Source organism: Zootoca vivipara, chromosome 1 (genome assembly GCF_965207765.1).
Source record: "Zootoca vivipara chromosome 1, rZooViv2.hap1.1, whole genome shotgun sequence".
Taxonomy (NCBI): domain Eukaryota; kingdom Metazoa; phylum Chordata; class Lepidosauria; order Squamata; family Lacertidae; genus Zootoca; species Zootoca vivipara.
In genome coordinates, this window is record NC_142582.1 from 2,084,229 (window position 1) to 2,105,179 (window position 20,951).

Sequence of the window (20,951 nt, forward strand, 5' to 3'; positions counted from 1 at the left end):
CTTTACTGGATACACTGAATAGCTCTCTCTCTCTCTCTCTCTCTCTCTCTCTCTCTCTCTCTCTCCTTCCTCTCCTCTCCTCTCCTCCCCCCCCCTCTCTCTCTGTGTGTGTGTGTGAGAGAGAGAGAGAGGGAGAGAGGGAGAGATGTGGATGAGAAACAAATGCACGCCATTCCTGGTTCCCAATGCAGAATTCTCAGAAGATGTCATCCATCCATCCATTCATTCAAAGCATATGAGCTTCTCCTCAGCCAAAGGGCTCTCTCTGCATCTGGCTTATCAACATCTGTAGGAAGGCAGTCCATGCCCTTATGCTGACAGTGCAAAATACATGATGCACAAGGGGAAATGGGTGGATTAGGAGAGGAAAGCAGCATCAGGCACCAGTTATTAGAACACAGTTATACAGGGACGCAGGTGGCGCTATGGGTGAGCCTAGGGCTTGCCGATCAGAAGGTCGGCGGTTCGAATCCCCGCGACGGGTGAGCTCCCGCTGCTCAGACCCAGCTCCTGCTGTTCGAAAGCACGTCAAAGTGCAAGTTGATAAATAGGTACTGCTCTGGCGGGAAGGTAAATGGCATTTTCGTGTGCTGCTCTGGTTCACCAGAAGCGGCTTAGTCATGCTGGCCACATGACCTGGAAACTGTACGCTGGCTCCCTTGGCCAATAACGCAAGATGAGCGCCGCAACCCCAGAGTCAGTCACGACTGGACCTAATGGTCAGGGGTCCCGTTACACATCCAGTGTAGCTCCATTGGAATAAATGGGCATTGGGCAAATTCATTAGCTTTACTTGGAGTGACCTACAACCCACAGGTCTACCTGTGCAGATTCTGGCTTCCTCAGAGAAGATGGGCTCCTGGCAAGCCCTCCCCTCGGATCAAACCTGGGAGCAGGGCAGCTGTCTCTGTCCAGGCCAAGCAGGCAGATCTCTTCTTGCCACAAGCTTCTTCCCTCAGGGAAGAACGACCTGAGGGCCATTGGAATCACTGCAGGAGGGTGACCCATAGAGTTGGTCCATGGCAGTTCTGGCTGTGTTGGCCTTTGAGCTGGATATCTCTCTAGGGACTATTTTCTTCCCCTCCTTTACTCTACAGTGTTCAGGGTGAATCAGAGGTGCATCATATTCATAAATAATACACCCTACTGAAACGTGAGACATGTGGCATTTGAGCCGTGGCCAGTGTCTCATTGAAACCAGACCCTCCGCCACCAGCAATGCCGTGTGAGAAAAGCAAGGCAGCTCCTGGCTGGCCTTTGGGTCTCACTGTGCAGGTACAGGTCAGATAGTATAGTTCAAAGGAGACATTTGCACCATTCAGTTATTCTTGCTCACCTGGGATCCAGTTTACATTGGGCTTTGGAGCTTATTTAAATGTGCATAATTTAGATGAAAGCAATGCCATGTCAGACATGTCCCCTCTAGCGTTTTATGGGGAAGAGGTCTTGTTTGAAATCATCCCCATATCAAAAACCTATTGCATCCATCTAGCCTTCTCTTTATCCTGTGATGTTACTGACATGGAGACCATGTTCCCATTACCTGAAAGTAATGCAGACATCTCACATGCAATCGATTTGCACACAACCATGTATATGCCAGAAAAGAAAGAAATAATTCTCACCTGAAATGGTGGGAGAGAGCTGGAAAGACCTTGTGGCTCATGAGGAGGACCCCCCCCCCGAGCCTGAAGAGGATGTCAGTGAGCCAAAAGTCCCAGCAAAATAGACTCCAAGAGCTCTGAAATGGTGCATGGGGGCTCTCGCTATCATAGATTTCTGGACTGGGGCAATAGAATCCTGTGTGCTTCTGTTTGTGGCAGACATTTCCAAAACCATACACTGAATCTGTTGTGCTTATGTGTTAACTCCTCATTATCTGAATGATAACTGAAGGAGTCAGGTCTACATAGATTTTTCATTCTGTTCAAGAGACAAGAGCTAACAACACTGAATTCTCTTTCCCTGTTGTGGCTGCTGGTATAATCATGTGCCTCCGTGCTTGCAGCTGCCCCACACATTACAACCCTCCCACAATATCTGGAAGCAGTAAAAATGGAGCATCAGTACACTTTATAAGGGTGGCATTAATGTGGTGCTGGGATAAATGTGGTGTTTTATTTTAATTATTAATTGTGACCAAACACAGCTCAGTTTTTTGGTCACCCAGCAGAATAACACTTTATATTCCCAACATATGAAAACCGCTTTGAGTTTGTTTGTTTGTTTTTTCTTATTTAACAATCAGATGGTATTAAAATGCTATCAGATAAATAATAAATAAACCTCATTCACCTGGAAGTTCAGTATGTGCACACTTACTTTGTGAGACTGCCCGAAAAGCAGGACTTTGGAATAGTTTAGATCAGGCATCCCCAAACTTTGGCCCTCCAGATGTTTTGGACTACATTTCCCATAATCCCTGACCACTGGTCATCTTAGCTAGGGATCATGGGAATTGTAGGCCAAAACATCTGGAGGGCTGCAGTTTGGGGATGCCTGGTTTAGATCCTTTCTTCCCTTGCTCCCTTATAACAAGAGGTTCTCAATATATTGTATCCTTTAAAGCTAGGTCAGTGGTGCAGTATCGGAAGTCATGATCCCCTCTTCCTAAATCAGTTGTGTTCCAGGCATCCCATGAATTCTGCATTCCTTGTTCCTGTGGCAGATAGTCGTTCTTGGTCATCTCTTTGGTGCCAACATGGTCTTCTGTTGTTGCTTCATCTTGCATGCCATACATATTGGAGATGGATGAAACTTCCCATGTTTGTCCCTGTCTCTTCAGCTCCTCAGCAGAGGGGGTGCTTCATCTTCTTGTTCTGCTGAGTATCTGTGAACACGCAAAGTAGAAGATATTCACAGGAAGCATGCAAATCTTTGCACTGGCCAATACATTGATTGATTCTTTATTTGTCTACTGATTTCCAGCCACAGATATCTGTCAATTGAAAAAAGAGGAAGGGCCCTGCAGGAACTTTATCCTCAAGTGGTATTTTGATCCAAATACCAAAAGTTGTGCTAGATTCTGGTATGGTGGTTGCAGTGGAAATGAAAACAGATTTGACACACAGAAGGACTGTGAAAAACTCTGCATTTCAGGTAAGGGGGGGCCTCTACTTTTGCCGCTTGCCTGTATTTGAAAAGAGTAAGCACCGAAGGGGGATCTTCCATGAAAGAGCTGGCACTAGAAGAGCACCTAGACAATAGGGCCATATTCTCACCATAGCCTGGTGCTGCCATGTTGACTTTCATTGACAGATCCCATTGACGTTGCATTGACATATTAAAAACAGTAGCACAACTATTTCTAGTGAGGATTGTTTGCCTGCTGTGCCAAACCAAAACAACAACAACTGTGCAGATGTAAGTGTGCCTACTGAGTATAACTTTGTTTTCATGATTTATTTTTAAAACGGATGACATAGCCCTAGGAAAAGCTATAAAGGAAAAAGCAGTAGAGCATCATTGAAATATGGTAAAGAAAGGAGGATGGAATCATTATTTGCTGGCTTCTGCTTTCTTGCAGGCTAATTACCTAATTGAGCTAACCTAGGAATGGACGGATCCAGTACCAAATGGAGATGGCACTAAATCCACCATGCCCTGTATCCAGGCAGATTTTTTAATGAAGTACCTATTAAAATCTGCCTGGAAACTCACACCTTAAAAAAAGAAGCAGGGGGAAGTTTATTTCTCTAAACTTTTCAGAGTAGGGCCCGCAGCCCCCCACAGCCTGGAGCAGCAGCTCAGCCCCCAGGGCTCTGACAGCAACATGCTAGGAATGCAATAGCCGTCAGAACAACTGGACTGGATAACATTCTGTTGCTATCAGAGAGAATTGTATGGGGAAAGCATAATTGCCCCCAGTGTTTACTTTGAAAAGTTGAATATATATATATTTTTAAAAAAGAAACATTTTTAGAAGAACAGGCAGCCCACTGATCAGCTCATAAATGAATCTGCCTGAAGTGGACTAATAAAGTGGTCCTCTCCCGCCCCTTGTTCACATTCTGCAAGGGTTAGGCTGGTTTCACTCTTGCCTGCTCCTTTTTCCAATGATGGGTTTCTAAGGTCTCCACAACCAGAGAGCAGTAGGTGGTCCACCAGTATGCTGAAGTTCACTTTTTGTTATCTGCTCTCATTTTCTCATTGAAACTTTGTCTTTTTATGATGTGGAATCATAATAAGCTATTGTTGCTTTTTCAGCTCCTGTCAGTCATGGTGTTGTAACAACAATAGGAACTTAAATCACAGCGAAACATCAACACATACCTCTCAGAGAACCAGGAGTCAGCCATTGCCAACATACCCCATAGAAGCTAAGGGTATAGACTACCTTGCACTGTGTTATTTCTGCTTTACGTTCGAAGCAAAGCTTCAAGAAAGTGTTTTGCTACACAACTTTATCAATATGGTGCTAAACTGTTCATGGACTGAATGCTAAATATGTCTGGGATATACTCTATAATTTCAACATTATGTAATATTTACCCACCACAGATCTTAGTTGTTTGAACAAATTACAGTTTCCTTTGGATCCCAGTATCCTGCCTGTTTTAGGCAAGGTTGTTGTTGTTTAGTCGTTTAGTCGTGTCCGACTCTTCATGACCCCATTAGGCAAGGCAAAGACTAGAAAATAATGTGGGGGGAAATTGCAGCTGTTATGTACTTGCTTCTTTCGTTTCCATAACTGAGCATAACTTTAGATTGAAGGAGTAGCCAGTTCTGAAACACAAGCAGTCCAACTTTTCATTCTGTTTTACTCTTGCTGGATTATACTAATTCTTTTTTATGCATATGTGATCAAAGAAAAAAATGCAAATTTCTTAGTACAGATGCACTGCTGGGACCAACAACTGAGTTAAAGAATTTTTAAAACATGGTGAAGAATGTTTTTTTGGCAATCCTCTAATGTTGTGTGTTCTATTGAAAAAAAGTATTTTTTGGCAGGGGGTGGGAATTTTATTTTTATTATGATTTTGTTTTTAGGAAATCTATATGAAAGAACTTTTAAATAAAGTTTAATTGTGGTTTTGAGAATTTCTGAGTTTTATAGTGTTTTGTGTTTTCTCTTATTATTCAATAAAAGCAACATACTACAAAGATGAAGGGCAGATGAGGCTCGGCCACCTGGGAAGGTAGCCCATCTAGCAGGAGGAAAATACAATACAATACAATACTTTGATTAAAGAACAGAAGATCCCCTAACTATTCTAAAAGCCTACAGAAACAGGAGCCTCAAGCAGAAATGGGGAGGAAGGGGGGGAGGAAAGTATGCCTGTCCTTAAACTGAAGCAGACATGCAGTCCAAGGGAACTAAGTGGGTTAAGTGCTGTGCTGTTGGAGCTGTGAGAGCTGAGGAACATTTGCATCTAATTTTTTAAATACATTTTTGCCAAGGCATGCCAGTGGATAGGGGAGGGGGCTGAGAAATGAGTGATTCTCAAAAATTCTATAGTTACTTCTGGAATTTCCTGCCTAATTCTCACCTTGCCCATCTTTGGTCATCCTGTTCCTGTTAAATAAAAAAATTCCTTCAGTAGCACCTTAAAGACCAACTAAGTTTTTATTTTGGTATGAGCTTTCGTGTGCATGCACACTTCTTCAGATACACTTGAAACAGAAGAGTCAGACCCTTATGTATATACAGAGGGTGGGGGTGGGTGGGAATGGGTGATGGGCTGATGGGAGTGGTAAACACGGCTACCTACCTGTAACTGTTCCTGTTTAACAAAAGGTGAAAGACAATTACCTGAACCAGCCATCTCTGTCTTTGCTTGTCTTTTACCACTGTGTGGGTGGATCCCATTCAGAGGTTGAGTATTCTGTACTAGACAACTAAATTTGCATGTGTTAATCTTTTAGGTCAGATGTGGGTGAACTCAGGATATGCACAAATACCTTTCAGCAGGAGGCTGGGATTTGGCTGGTCCCCTAGTCACCAAAGCTAATAATGTAGGGTCTCATGTCATATCCCACTCACTGGATCATCACCTTGTCATGATGAGTGGGCTTGCATGTTCCTATGACCCTTGTGAGCGAAGCCGTCGGGAATCTCGTACTCGCAGCAGGGTCACCCAAGGCGGTAAGGTCAAAGGGAAGGAGCTAGACAAAGAATGATCGAAGAAGTCCTCAACGGCAGAACAGGCGGATGAAAACAAGCGGTATGTTACAACGGCTGTGAAGGTGGATGAAGGCTGGAGCAGACAGGAATCTACCAGTTTGTAGTGACTACTTCATGCCATCGGAACATAGCCCTACTGCGAAGACTGTGCGTTGGTCAGCGTGCACACATAAAACAAATTCACGCACAAGCGTCTTCCAAAAAACCAACCCAAACCCCAAAAGTCCCATGGCGATCGGCAAATGGTAACGGGGGCAGGATCGTGAAATCTGGAAGCCCCTAGTCATGAACCGGCACATGGGCGGTGGATACAGATCCAGTCATTCTGACTCAAGGAACGAGGCAATTGAGCAGCTCGGCAGCTGTATCCATGACTGAGCAGCCCTTTTTAGGATCCATTCTGCTCATCCCGAAAAGGGGGAGGGGCTAGAAAAGGTGCCCTAAACATAGTCTGCCTCCCTTTTCCCCTGACTGGATTACCGCGCCCAGTGGGGTCACCACCTAGTGGTCGTAAAAGACAATTGAACTTTGGAACATGGAATATACAGACTTTGTCAGATAACACAGAGAGTGAGCGTCCTGAATGCAGAACTGCCATCATTGCAAGAGTGCTGTGATGTTTTAACATCGATATTGCAGCGCTTCAAGAGACTCGAAGAGCAGGCGAGGGACAACTGAAGGAAGAAAAAGGAGGTTACACATTCTTCTGGAAAGGTCTATCTGAACAAAACTGGGCTCAGGGCGGCTAACACCAATAAAATTACAATAAGATATAAAAGAAAAAAAACAATTAAAATACAGATTAAAATAAAATATTAAAAGTTAAAATGCAGCCTCATTTTAAGTACTGTAGTCCATAAATCAAAACCACGAGGGAGGAAAACACAGGGGTCAGACTGAATCCAACCCAAAGGCCAGGCAGAACAGCTCTGTCTTGCAAGCCCTGCGGAAAGATGACAAATCCCGCAGGGCCCTGGTCTCCTGTGAAAGAGCGTTCCACCAAGTTGGGGCCAATACTGAAAAGGCCCTGGGCCCTAGTTGAAGCCTATCTAGCCACCTTATGGCTCGGGATCTCCAGAATATTGTTGTTTGTGGACCTTAAGGTCCTCCGCAGGGCATTCCAGGAGAGGCGGTCCCGTAGGTACGAGGGTCCCAAGCCACATAGGGCTTTAAAGGTCAAAACCAGCACCTTAAACCTGATCCTGTACTCCACCGGGAGCCAGTACAGCTGGTAAAGCACTGGATGAATGTGATCCCGCGGCCGGGACCCCGTAAGGAGCCTCGCATTCTGCACCCGCTGGAGTTTCTGGGTCAGCTTCAAGGGCAGCCCCACGTAGAGCGAGTTACAATAATCAAGCCTGGAGGTGATCGTCGCATGGATCACTGTGGCCAGATCAGATGTGAAGCTCCTGTCAGAAGTCCCTACCAGCATTAATGAGTGACTCTCAACCCTTCGAATAAAGCTCTCCAAAAAACCAACAGGCTACTATTATAAGCGCTTATGCACCAACACTGGATGCCGATGAAGACATTAAAGAAAAATTTTACTCTCAGCTGGATACCGTCCTATCAGAGACACCCAAGGAAGATAAAATTATCCTCCTGGGTGATTTTAATGCGAGACTTGGGCGAGATTTCGAACTGTGGTCTGGGACTATTGGGAAAGAAGGAGTTGGCAACAGCAACCAGAACGGAATCTTACTTTTGACGATATGTGCAGCACACAACCTTGTTATTACCAACACACTCTTTCGACAGAAAAATAAATTTAAAACTTCATGGAGGCATCCTCGATCAAACCACTGGCACCTCTTAGACTATGTTATTGTCCGTGCTAAAGATCGCCATGATGTGCTCCTTACCAGAGCTATGACGAGCGCTGACGACTGCTGGACACATCACCGACTAATATGCTCCACGATGGCTATCAAGATTATACCTCAACGCAGGCTTCAAGGAAGGAAACCAAGGCGCAGAATGAACACCAAAGCCCTTCAAGATCCCATTAAGTGGGATTGCTTCCAAATGACTCTTAAGGACCATCTGCTTTCAGAATTCCCTGATAACATCGAGGAACTAAAAACATCCATTATTGCAGCCTGTGAACAAACTATTGGATACCAAACCAAGAAACAAGGACTGGTTTGATGAGAATGACAGTGAGATTGAACGCATGATTGACAAGAAAAGGAAGGCCTTTCAGATCTGGCAAAGAGATAGAAACTGTGCCACTAAGAAAAAAACTTATGCCAACACTAAGTCTGCGGTTCAAAGAAGAACCAGAGAACTAAAAAAACACCTGGTGGATAAAAAAAAAAGCTCAAGAGATCCAGCACTTAGCAGACACTCATGATGCACAGAATTTATTTAAAGCCACAAAGACCATCTATGGGCCAATAAATCATGGCATATGCCCCCTAATCTCAGCAGATGGTATCACACTTCTAAAAGATAAATAAGCTATTGCACTGCGCTGGAAAGAACATTACCAACATCTCCTTAATCGCAACTCCCCCGTAGCTGCTGAGGTCCTCGCACTAATTCCGCAGAAACAAGTTAGAGATGAGCTTGCAGTATCTCCAAATCTGGGAGAGTTGTGTACAGCTATTAACCAAATGAAAAACAACAAAGCCAGTGGACCTGATGGGATACCTGCCGAAATCTTCAAAGTGGGCAGAATTGAACTTACACAACAACTTCACAAGCTCACAAATCCAAATCAGTGGTGTAACGTTGGAAAATGTTGATCACTTCTCCTACCTAGACAGTTACCTTTCCACAAGGACCAACATTGATGCCGAAATCCAGCATCGCCTGTGCTCTGCAAGTGCGGCTTTCTCCCGATTGAAGTGCAGAGTGTTTGAGGACCAGGATATTCGCAGGGAAACCAAAATGCTTGTTTACAAAGCTATTGTACTACCAACCTTACTATATGCTTGTGAAACATGGACCACTTATAAACACCATCTCCAAATCCTTGAAAGATTCCCTCAATGGTGTCTCCAATTTTTTTTTACACATCACTTGGGAAGACAGACGAACTAAGATCAGTGTACTGAAAGAAGCAAAGATCACCAGTGTTGAAGCAATGATTCTTCAACATCAACTTATTTGGACTGGTCATGTTGTACGGATGCCTGATGATCGTCTTCCAAAGCAACTACTCTATTCCGAACTTAAAAATGGAAAGCGTAATGCTGGTGGTCAACAAAAGAGGTTTAAAGACTGTCTCAAGGCAAATATTTAAAAATGTAGTATAAACACTGACAACTGGGAAACACTGGCCTGCGAGCGCTCCAGTTGGAGAACAGTCTTTACCAAAGGGCTTTGAAGACACTCGATCTCAGGACTCAAGGGAGAAACATGTTAAGATGAAGGCACACTTGGCAAATCTACACCGTGATCAACTCCCGCCCAGAAACCAATATCCCCACTGTGGAAGGACATGTGGATCCAGAATTGGTCTCCACAGTCACTTACGGACCCATTGTTAAAACCGTGTTTATGGAAGACAATCTTACTCGGATACGAGTGATAGAAGAAGAAGAAGAAGAAGAAGAAGAAGAAGAAGAAGAAGAAGAAGAAGAAGAAGAAGAAGAAGAAGAAGAAGGCAATCTTATACTTAAGCCATGATCTACAGAGATAAACCATATCATAAGTTCAGATTCACACACCACTCCTTACAACACTGAGGTTACAGGTTCAATCCCTGTATAGGACAGCTGCATTTCCTGCATTGCAGGAGGTGAGGTGATCCTCAGGGCCCCTTCCAGCTCTACAGCTCTAGGACCTCCTATCATTCCTGGTTGTGGGTCGTGGATGATGGGTGTCAGAGTCCAGCAACATCTGCATGGCACTGATTGGAAAAGTTGCTCTGCATCTACCCTGCACCCGCTCCTGGTGTTGATAAAGAAGATTCCTACAACTTTCAAGGGCTGTACTTGCTTGAATCTTACAACCACCCCACCATTCAGAAGAGATACTGGTGATGCTTTAAATGGCAGGGATGTTTTCCATACAAAGCAAAGTAAGAAAAATGTGTTGTTGCTTGCCTTGGGCCAGAGGAACTGAGCAAATAAATGTGAAAATAAATGTATCTTTAGAACAGTATTAATTACTTTGCCCCATCTTTCATTCCCACCCTAAAATCATATGTGGCCTTGCAAATATTGCTCCACCCGTGATCTCTGCTTGTCTTGCGCATTTCTCCTCTCCACTGCTGCTCATCTCCTTTCCCTTCATGCATTTCTCGCCCACCTCTCATATTACTCCAACATTACTCCAACCAGGGGAGGGGGAGGATGTGGGGCTTATTTCACACACACACACACACACACACACACACACACACACACACACACACACACTTTTGATGTCAATGCCAGAAAAATGAGCAGGGAGGCTGGGAAGAGGCACAGTGTGAGGGTGGACCATTCAGCAGGGGTTTGGCAGTGCAGTGCAGAGAAGGAGACAAATGTACAGGAAGCAGAAGAGGAGAGGAAACCTGCCTTGCCTCAAGCCCACTCTTCCTCCCCACAGGCACATGACAGCAGCACAGTGACCGAGCTGATACATTTATTCACAGACTTCATACACCATGCAAAGTAGAGCCTTTGGCCAACCAGATGCCCATGGGGAGCCCACAAGCAGGACTCACTCGAGTGCAGGAACGCTCTCCCCACTTGTGGTTCCCACACAAATCTAACCCATTCTACTGCATGAGAGGAACTGGGCTTCACGGATCTAAAATTAAATTAGAATAGTCTTTAAGATGCAATGGGAGTCTCTGTTGAGAACAGACTCTCCACCCTGAGGGATGACAAATGGCTTGTAACTCAAGCAGCTTTTGTATCTGTTTTTCATAAAAGCTATTGGACAAGAGCAGTGGGATTACGCTCATCCAAAATGTTTCACATGTTGCAAAAACCACATTAGCAAGAGACCTTTCAAGCACATAAAATATAGGATAATGAAGGAATTTAACTGTTGAAGGGGAGAATTTAAAAGTGTATCCTGCACAGAGACTGACTTTCTCCTTACTTGGACATGTCTAGAAGAGCACGAGGTTTCTCGCTTGGCTTCAGTCTCCCCCATGTGACACAGTGGAACACTGAATCAGAAAACATCACTCGGGTCTGATTTAAACCAGCATCAGAGAAACAAATAGGCCTGGATTAACCCCAGTGTGGCTTGGAGCCACCAGAATGTTCATTTCCTACACTACCCTGGAGCACTCCTGTCATAGCATTGTGGGAAATAGAAATGGCATCCATGCCAAGCCACAGGCCATGCGTTGGAGTGTTGCTGCCGTGCGCCACCACTGCTTGCAAGTCAGCCCACCAAGGTTCATGGAGATTGGAAAGAGCCCACCAATGGCCAGACTGGCAAGTGTCCCCCTTAAACCTGTTGCTTCAGGGGAGCTGTGTGGGCCTGCTCCTTCCAAGGGTACAAGAACCCTTTCCCAAATGCTCAGCTTTCCTGATGATGATCTTGCTACTTGGGGGGATGTAAAGACAAACATGCAGCCACACTCCACCCAGTTGCTCAGTAAAGAAGCAAACTGACCCTTGCCTTCCAGTATTCTGGATGGTGACTGACACACACAAAATATTATTAATATGTAACACAAATGTCAAGCTTCCTACATCTAGCTCTAAGCTAACAGCAACATGCACCATTAGTTAGCCTTCCATTCCTCAACGTTTTAGGCTGTGAGCTTGTCTCATCCTGCTGGGCAAAACTCTCCTTCCTATCTTCCTTCCTTCCTTCCTTCCTTCCTTCCTTCCTTCCTTCCTTCCTTCCTTCCTTCCTTCCTTCCTTCCTTCCTTCCTTCCTTCCTTCCTTCCTTCCTCTTCCTGCCATTTTATTGACATTGGGCCACTGCTCAGAAATGTTGGGCAGTGTGGGCAGTGCCCTTCTGGCTTTGCAAAGGAGAAGGATGAGGCTGCTCTCTAGACTTGGAAGCCAGACTAATTAACTGAATATCTATTTGGAATCAGCTCTGAGACTATTGTCAGCAGAGAGGAAAGTACTGATTTGTTTGTTAAATGCCCGTTTTATAGGGGGGGGGATTATCAGGTGTCACTCTACAGTACAGTGGTACCTCGGTTTATGAACACAATTGGTTCCGGAAGTCTGTTCATAAACTGAAGCGTTCATAAACTGAAGCGAACTTTTCCATTGAAAGTAATGGAAAGTGGATTAATCCGTTCCAGAGTACTTAAACTGAAGCGTTCATAAACTGAAGCGAACTTTCCCATTGAAAGTAATGGAAAGTGGATTAATCCGTTCCAGACGGGTCCGCGGAGTACTTAAACTGAAGCGTTCATAAACTGAAGCATGGGTGTAATTGGTTCCGGAAGTCTGTTCATAAACTGAAGCGTTCATAAACCGAAGCGAACTTTCCCATTGAAAGTAATGGAAAATGAATTAATCCGTTCCAGATGGGTCCACGGTGTTCATAAACCGAAAATTCATAAACCGAGGTGTTCATAAACCGAGGTTCCACTGTAGTGGCATATCACTGGTCTGCCAACCAGAGGACTTAAGGGGCCAATCTATAAAATCATAGAATCATAAAATCATAGAATTAGAAGAGACCACAAGGGCCATCCAGTCCAACCCCCTGCGGAGCAGGAAACACCATCAAAGCATTCCTGACAGATGGCTGTCAAGCCTCTGCTTAAAGACCTCTTTGGCAGCAAGGCCTTTGTCAAGGTGCCCCATGATATTCTTGTAAAGAAGCTGGTAAAATGTGGGCTAGACAATGCTACCATTCAGTGGATTTGTAACTGGCTGACTGACCGAACCCAAAGGGTGCTCATCAATGGCTCCTCTTCATCCTGGAGAGAAGTGACTAGTGGGGTGCCACAGGGTTCTGTCTTGGGCCCAGTCTTATTCAACATCTTTATCAATGACTTGGATGATGGGCTTGAGGGCATCCTGAGCAAGTTTGCAGATGATACCAAATTGGGAGGGGTGGCTAATACCCTAGAGGACAGGGTCACACTTCAAAATGACCTTAACAGGTTAGACAACTGGGCCAAAGCAAACAAGATGAATTTTAACAGGGAGAAATGTAAAGTACTACACTTGGGCAAAAAAATTTGAAAGGCACAAATACAGGATGGGAGACACCTGGCTTGAGAGCAAATAAGCACATACTGCCAGGGGCTGGTTTGGGGCTTTGCACAGTCTCTTCCTCCTCTGTGACATGGTCCCATTTCAGACGGGGTTTTCTTTGCCTTCTGCTATTTAAGTGCAATGCTTTGATGGCTTCCCATTTGCTGAATGTGGCAACATTTCCCATGTGATAAGTGGCTGCCAAGCCTCCATTTTCATTCTGCTGCCCTGCAAGGTATCAGGACTTGAGCTCAGTTTCCTTGGGCCTTTTAAGGAAGCAGGTGACGTTGCTGGAGAACGTTCAGCAACTGCGTTCCAGTGCATACATGGAAACAATTGTCATTCAGTTGGAAGAGCATCTGCCAGCGTGGCTGGAGACAGAAGACCAAAAATAACTCGCTGCAGTTTGCCAGAGACCCTCTGCAGGCAGAAGCAGCCCAGCTTTGCCTGCCGTTTGCTAGCGTTTTCTTTAAAGGGCAAACAGTCACTCTAGTCCCAGGGATCTCCAGCCTTCTGTCTTATTGTGTCCAGCAGTTCTGAATGGAAACATCTAGTTTGAAGAAACTTCCTCTCTGAAAAGCTCAGGACCTGAATCCTGCTCTTTGTTAGCGATATTGGATCTAGACGAACTTCTACAAAAAGAAGCAGAGCACCATATTTTGCAAGCTGGGTGCCCCTCCAGGCAGCTCCCCCCCCCCCCGGCATTGCATGATTTGGAAACATTATTCCCCTAACAGCCATCTTGCAAAGCTCAAGACAATGGATAACAATTTATAACAATGCCAAATACAACTCCATCTACTCATCCTATATGCTAGAAAGGAGCATGGAAGAAACATTGCCTAGGCCATGTTGTGATCCTCACTCACCCCTTCTTCTCTGGCCAGGAAGGACATTTTGTGGTTCATCTCAGGGGCCAAACTATCTTGGGCTGGCCCTGCTCATAGCTAGCCAGTTTGCACTGTATTCTAGGAACCCCCCCCCCCAAACGGAATGTTCCAGGCTTTAAAGTTAAACTGCAAATATGGCCCTCTTCAGGACAATATTTGCAGCATTAACTTTAAACACTGCAAACTTTTACTGTTTGATGTGACATGGCCAGTGGGGAGGGGAGTGCTTAGCTCTGCCTCCCATTGTCACTTGAGGAAAAAAAGTTGAAGTGGGAAATATTTTGAAGTAGAACGGTCCCTGCAGGTATTGTTGTTTTTAAAACTGATTTTCCAGGGTTCAAAAATGCCTGGGAAGCTCTTGCAAGTAGGGTAGGATTCCTGTTTCGGACCTTCAGCTCCCACCCTGAGCAACACTGTGACAATTTCCCATTCCACTCTATAGAAACCACATGCTGTGGTTATTCCCAATAGGAGCTTGTCATCTCTGCAAGGGGCTGGGGCTGGCATGAGGAGTAACCACATCATATGAACTCTCCCTTGTCATCTTCTCCCATTAAATATATTCCAGAGCAGCATGGGAACCTGACACCCAAGAACAGAAGCCATGTGCTCAGGTAATGTAAATCAGCAGGAGAATCTGACAGCAGCAGGAATGGCCAACTGCTGAACATGAAGGGTCCGGATACTTAGGAGGCGGTTTATTCATAGCCTGCTTCCCATCTAGAAGGGTGCGTGAGTGACCATTCCCCCACCCCTGGCATCCTCCTCCATAGCTGGTCTTTCAAAGATCCTTCATTTCCCTTTGAATAAGGGAATCTCTTTACATCCTGGCCGCTGGCTTCTTCCTGGAATTCCTTTTGGCTCAGCACAGGGTGCCTCATTTACTGCCTCTCCCTTGGCAACATCAGGTGTTGAGGCACCTCCCTCCACTCTTCCGGCGTTTGCTTTTCTTGGGGCAAAGCACTGGCCGGCTCCTTTGCCCTTCAAGCGAGGGATATGCAGATCAGTCTGCGCCTGCTCCTTGCCATGCCACTTGTGCATTTGTTCATTCATCACGCTGTTGGCTCCCACTTCCCACATTAACCAGAGATGCGTTTGTCTTTGTAATCCACACAGGTGGTCATATTTCCCACAAAATATGCATTTCTAAACATTTCCCTCTTGGAGTGCATGTTTTAAATGTATTTTGATAGTTTTACTCAGCTGACAACTGCACGACAGGTGCCAATAGTTGGGCAGCTCAGTTTTGCAAAACTGGAGGATAACTATGTTCTGGTTTGTGTATTAATCCAGGAGGTGCAGTTCATGTTTGTCCAATTCCTCAGCCCCCTGAGGGGAGACATGGGCTGGACACATCTCTCCCTTATCAGTCTCAACAGCCCCAGCAGCAAGCGTTTGATTTCACCCCCAAAGGTGCACTCTATCTTTGTTTCCTGAGACACAGATTTCCCTGGATTTCCATTCTTGTATTTTTTTTAAAATTAATTTTGACAATTAAATTTCCACAATTAAAAACAAAAATTAATTTACAATTCAATCAAATCTAGATATGTACGGATACAAGTTCAAGAACCTTCTCTTTGAGATTCTTTGAATCTCTAGACCAGGCATGCCCAAACGTCGACCCTCCAGATGTTTTGGACTACAATTCCCATCTTCCCCAACCACTGGTCTTGTTAGCTAGGGATCATGGGAGTTGTAGGCCAAAACATCTGGAGGGCCGCAGTTTGGGGATGCCTGCTCTAGACTTCCCTCCATACCCTCTTCTGGTTCCTTATATATAAAAAGTTCTGATGTATATCTATACTTATACTTATCCAATTATGGTATTATTTTCCCTAAATTTTATCTAATTTTCTGCTGGTTGCTAGTGTTTACTTAAAATCCTGCCAGTGTATCAACTTGTTTACAGTATTTTTGCACATATACAATAAATGTTTCCCACTCTTTTTTAAGCTTCTCATTGTAATAGTTTTTGAGCTTTGCTGTTAATTTTGCCATCTCTGCGTAGTGCATTAGCTTGATTTGACATTCTTCTTTCTTCGGTGTATTTTCTTCCTTCCATCTTTGGACTAACAGTGTTTGGGAGGCTATTGTAGCCTACATAAATATTTTCTTCTGTTCTTTGGGGAGTTCAGTTCCTATCAATCCTAATAAGAAAGCTTCTGGGTTCTTTTTACAAAAGTTATTTTAAACGTTTTCTTTAATTCATTATAGAAATTAAAGAGCAGCAGCAGGAAGTCCCTGTCTGCACCACCAAAGAAGCTTTACTAGAGAAAAAAGAATCACTCTGTAAAGTTGCTTTTCCAAGCCCAACAGAGTCTATAAATCAAGGCGTGGGGGGTGGAGGAGGGATGGCTTTCTCCGAGTCCTACCAATACATCTCTGCGTTCCCCAAATAATAAAGAGGTCATGGCCGCAGTGGGGGGGAGTGTGTGAGCGGACAGAAGAGACGGTGCACTGATGTCCCCCCCTCTCTGCAGTCCTACTTCATGCCCCGTAGCCGCCCTGTCCTTCGCAGAGAGAGGGAGGGAGGAGGGGAGAAGTTACTCACAGCGGCCAAGGGAGAGGAGGTGGCGGTGGCGGTGGAGCCATAGGGCTTAGTGGCTCGCTGCACCCTGCTGGGGCGCCCCCGAGAGGCCGGCGCCCTGGCGCAACAAGCCCCTAGCCCCTATGGGAAGGACGCCTCTGCCTTCGAGCATGCTCAGAATGATTCTTCAGTCGTTCTTCCTTCCTAGTCTGACCCTGATCTGCAACTAATACTGCATTGCCCTCATAGCCACTCAGGGAGTGGGAAACTGTACAACTGGGACTGAATAGCCAACCAACCTCCTAATATTAAGGTTTCATATTTTTTCTGCCCAGAGACAGGTGAGAGAGACCTCTTTACAATAGTAACACCTTTGAATTAAGATTGGCTGAGGAGTGCAGAGAGCTGATTGGCCAGAGAACAGGAGATTGGCAAAAATGTTCGACTTCTGAAATATTTGGAAACCAAGGCATGGCTTCCAATTGGTTTCTGATTGTGCAGGCGCACCAGAAACAATAGTGGAAGCCACGCTGGATGTTCGGCTTCCCAAAAAACATTCAACAACCAGAGCACTCACTTCCGGTTTCCAATAGTTTGGGAACTGGAATGTTCAACTCCTAAGCTGTTCAGGAGCCAAGGTATGACTGTATAAAATGTGTGAGGAACAGGAAAGAGTGTGTGGCTTGCAGATTTTGGGCAGAATGTCTTGTTCATGAGGTATAATTGAGCTTTTATCATTCATATTCTAATCTGGGTGTTCCCCATTCCAATCACCGTTCCTTCCATGAAGAACCAAAACACAACTGGAGAGAAATGAAATCAATCTTTTTGAAATTAGTTGCATGGGGTGAACGACTGCCACAATTAGCTATGACTGTTCCAGCTGCACAGTGATTTAAGAGAAAAGGACAGTGAGTTACTCTGCCTGAGTTAAACAGCATGGGCAGATCCAAAACAGATGTCTAACCTTTATCTCAATATCAGCAGAAACAAAAGGAGCAGAGCAGAGCAGGAGAAAGCAAGAGAAAACAGCAGCTGAAGCTAATGGAAATGCAAATACCTTCCAAATTCTGTTAGAAGGAAAAGGCGAGAAACCAGCCAGGGACCTTTTCTTGAGCCAAGGCCCTACAGTTTGCTTTTAAAGCTGGTGCTATAGCAACCTCTCTGAAATGAAGAGACAGCCCAGTAGATTACTGTACAGATATCTAAACCATGACCAAGTCACCATTTTGTGTCCATGTGAATCCTGAGAAAGGCTGACTCTCTAAGACAACTGACTTCTTTCTAATGGCAAGGAGAGGCAGCATACATGAAAGTGAAGAGAGGTGTGTGGGGGGGGGGGGACTTCATGCACAGAAACTAGTCGTTGTGAGAACCCCAAAACTGCTTTTAGCAAGGGGAAGGCTCTTGCATCAACACTCCTGCTCAGTCCTGAACCCGGCTCCCCCAATACAAATTTGCTGAAACCCACTTCATTCATTGGTGATGCTAGCACCACCCAAACAGGACTTCCAGTTGGGGACCTTCACACTAGAATCATAGAATCATGGAGTTGGAAGAGACCACAAGGGCCATCCAGTCCAACCCCCTGCCAAGCAGGAAACACCTTCAAAGCATTCCTGACAGATGGCTGTCAAGCCTCCGCTTAAAGACCTCCAAATAAGGACAATCCAACACACTCCTTGGCAGCAAATTCCACTGCCGAACAGCTCTTACTGTCAGGAAGTTCTTCCTAATGTTTAGGTGGAATCTTCTTTCTTGTAGCTTGAATCCATTGCTCCGTGTCCGCTTCTCTGGAGCAACAGAAAACAACCTTTCTCCCTCCTCTATATAACATCCTTTAATATATTTGAACATGGCTATCATATCACCTCTTAACCTTCTCTTCTCAAGGCTAAACATAGCCAGCTCCCTAAGCCATTCCTCATAAGGCATTGTTTCCAGGCCTTGGACCATTTTGGTTGCCCTCCGCTGGACACGTTCCAGCTTGTCAATATCCTTCTTGAACTGTTGTGCCCAGAACTGGACACAGTACTCCAGGTGAGGTCTGACCAAAGCGGAATACAGTGGTAGTATTACTTCCCTTGATCTAGATGCTATACTCCTATTGATGCAGCCCAGAATTGCATTGGCTTTTTTAGCTGCTGCATCACACTGCTGACTCATGTCAAGTTTGTGGTCTACCAAGACTCCTAGATCCTTTTCACATGTACTGCTCTCAAGCCAGGAGTCACCCATCCTGTATTTGTGCCTTTCAAAAAATTTTTGCCCAAGTGTAGTACTTCACTTTTCTCCCTGTTAAAATTCATCTTGTTTGCTTTGGCCCAGTTGTCTAATCTGTTAAGGTCATTCTGAAGTGTGATCCTGTCCTCTGGGGTATTAGCCACCCCTCCCAATTTGGTGTCATCTGCAAACTTGCTCAGGATGCCCTCAAGCCCATCACCCAAGTCATTGATAAAGATGTTGAATAAGACTGGGCCCAAGACAGAACCCTGTGGCACCCCACTAGTCACTTCTCTCCAGGATGAGGAGGAGCCATTGATGAGCACCCTTTGGGTTCGGTCAGCCAGCCAGTTACAAATCCACTGAATGGTAGCATTGTCTAGCCCACATTTTAGCAGCTTCTTTATAAGAATATCATGGGGCACCTTGTCAAAGGCCTTGCTGAAATCAAGATAGGCTATATCCACAGCATTCCCTTCATCTTTGTTGTTTAGTCGTTTAGTCGTGTCCGACTCTTCGTGACCCCATGGACCATAGCACGCCAGGCACTCCTGTCCTGCACCGCCTCCCGCAGTTTGGTCAAACCCATGTTGGTAGCTTCAAGAACACTGTCCAACCATCTCGTCCTCTGTCGTCCCCTTCTCCTAGTGCCCTCCATCTTTCCCAACATCAGCGTCTTTTCCAGGGAGTCTTCTCTTCTCATAAGGTGGCCCAAGTATTAGAGCCTCAGCTTCAGGATCTGTCCTTCCAGTGAGCACTCAGGGCTGATTTCCTCCAGAATGGATAGCTTTGATCTTCTTGTAGTTTTCTCCAGCACCATAATTCAAAAGCATCAATTCTTCGGCGATCAGCCTTCTTTATGGTCCAGCTCTCACTTCCATACATCACTACTGGGAAAACCATAGCTTTAACTTTACGGACCTTTGTCAGCAAGGTGATGTCTCTGCTTTTTAAGATGCTGTCTAGGTTTGTCATTGCTTTTCTCCCAAGAAGCAGGCGTCTTTTAATTTCGTGACTGCTGTCACCATCTGCAGTGATCAAGGAGCCCAAGAAAGTAAAATCTCTCACTGCCTCCATTTCTTCCCCTTCTATTTGCCAGGAGGTGATGGGACCAGTGGCCATGATCTTGGTTTTTTTGATGTTGAGCTTCAGACCATATTTTGCGCTCTCCTCTTTCACCCTCATTAAAAGGTTCTTTAATTCCTCCTCGCTTTCTGCCATCAAGGTTGTGTCATCTGCATATCTGAGGTTGTTGATATTTCTTCCGGCAATCTTAATTCCGGCTTGGGATTCATCTAGTCCAGCCTTTCGCATGATGAATTCTGCATATAAGTTAAATAAGCAGGGAGACAATATACAACCTTGTCGTACTCCTTTCCCAATTTTGAACCAATCAGTTGTTCCATATCCAGTTCTAACTGTAGCTTCTTGTCCCACATAGAGATTTCTCAGGAGACAGATGAGGTGATCAGGCACTCCCATTTCTTTAAGAACTTGCCATAGTTTGCTGTGATCGACACAGTCAAAGGCTTTTGCATAGTCAATGAAGCAGAAGTAGACATTTTTCTGGAACTCTCTAGCTTTCTCCATAATCCAGCGCATGTTTGCTATTTGGTCTCTGGTTCCTCTGCCCCTTCGAAATCCAGCTTGCACTTCTGGGAGTTCTCGGTCCGCATACTGCCTAAGCCTACCTTGTAGAATTTTAAGCATAACCTTGCTAGCGTGTGAAATGAGCGCAATTGTGCGGTAGTTGGAGCATTCTTTGGCACTGCCCTTCTTTGGAATTGGGATGTAGACTGGTCTTCTCCAATCCTCTGGCCATTGCTGAGTTTTCCAAACTTGCTGGCATATTGGGTGTAGCACCTTAACAGCATCATCTTTTAAAATTTTAAATAGTTCAGCTGGAATATCATCACTTCCACTGGCCTTGTTATTAGCAGTGCTTTCTAAGGCCCATTTGACTTCACTCTCCAAGATGTCTGGCTCAAGGTCAGCAACCACACTACCTGGGGTGTACGAGACCTCCATATCTTTCTGGTATAATTCCTCTGTGTATTCTTGC

General features: G+C 45.1%; 1 protein-coding gene across 28 annotated transcripts in view; it reads left to right on the forward strand.

The window, feature by feature from the left end:
- COL6A3 (collagen type VI alpha 3 chain) overlaps window positions 1-5,040 on the forward strand; it is a 103,053-nt gene extending 98,013 nt beyond the window's left edge. For all 28 annotated transcript variants that reach the window (XM_035139253.3, XM_035139243.3, XM_035139262.3 and 25 more), the window contains 2 exons: window positions 2,929-3,099; window positions 4,207-5,040. In XM_035139253.3, the coding sequence (XP_034995144.2) occupies window positions 2,929-3,099; window positions 4,207-4,247 (212 nt within the window). In that variant the 3' untranslated portion in view covers window positions 4,248-5,040. The remainder of the gene's footprint in view (window positions 1-2,928; window positions 3,100-4,206) is intronic.
- Window positions 5,041-20,951: the final 15,911 nt, after the last annotated feature.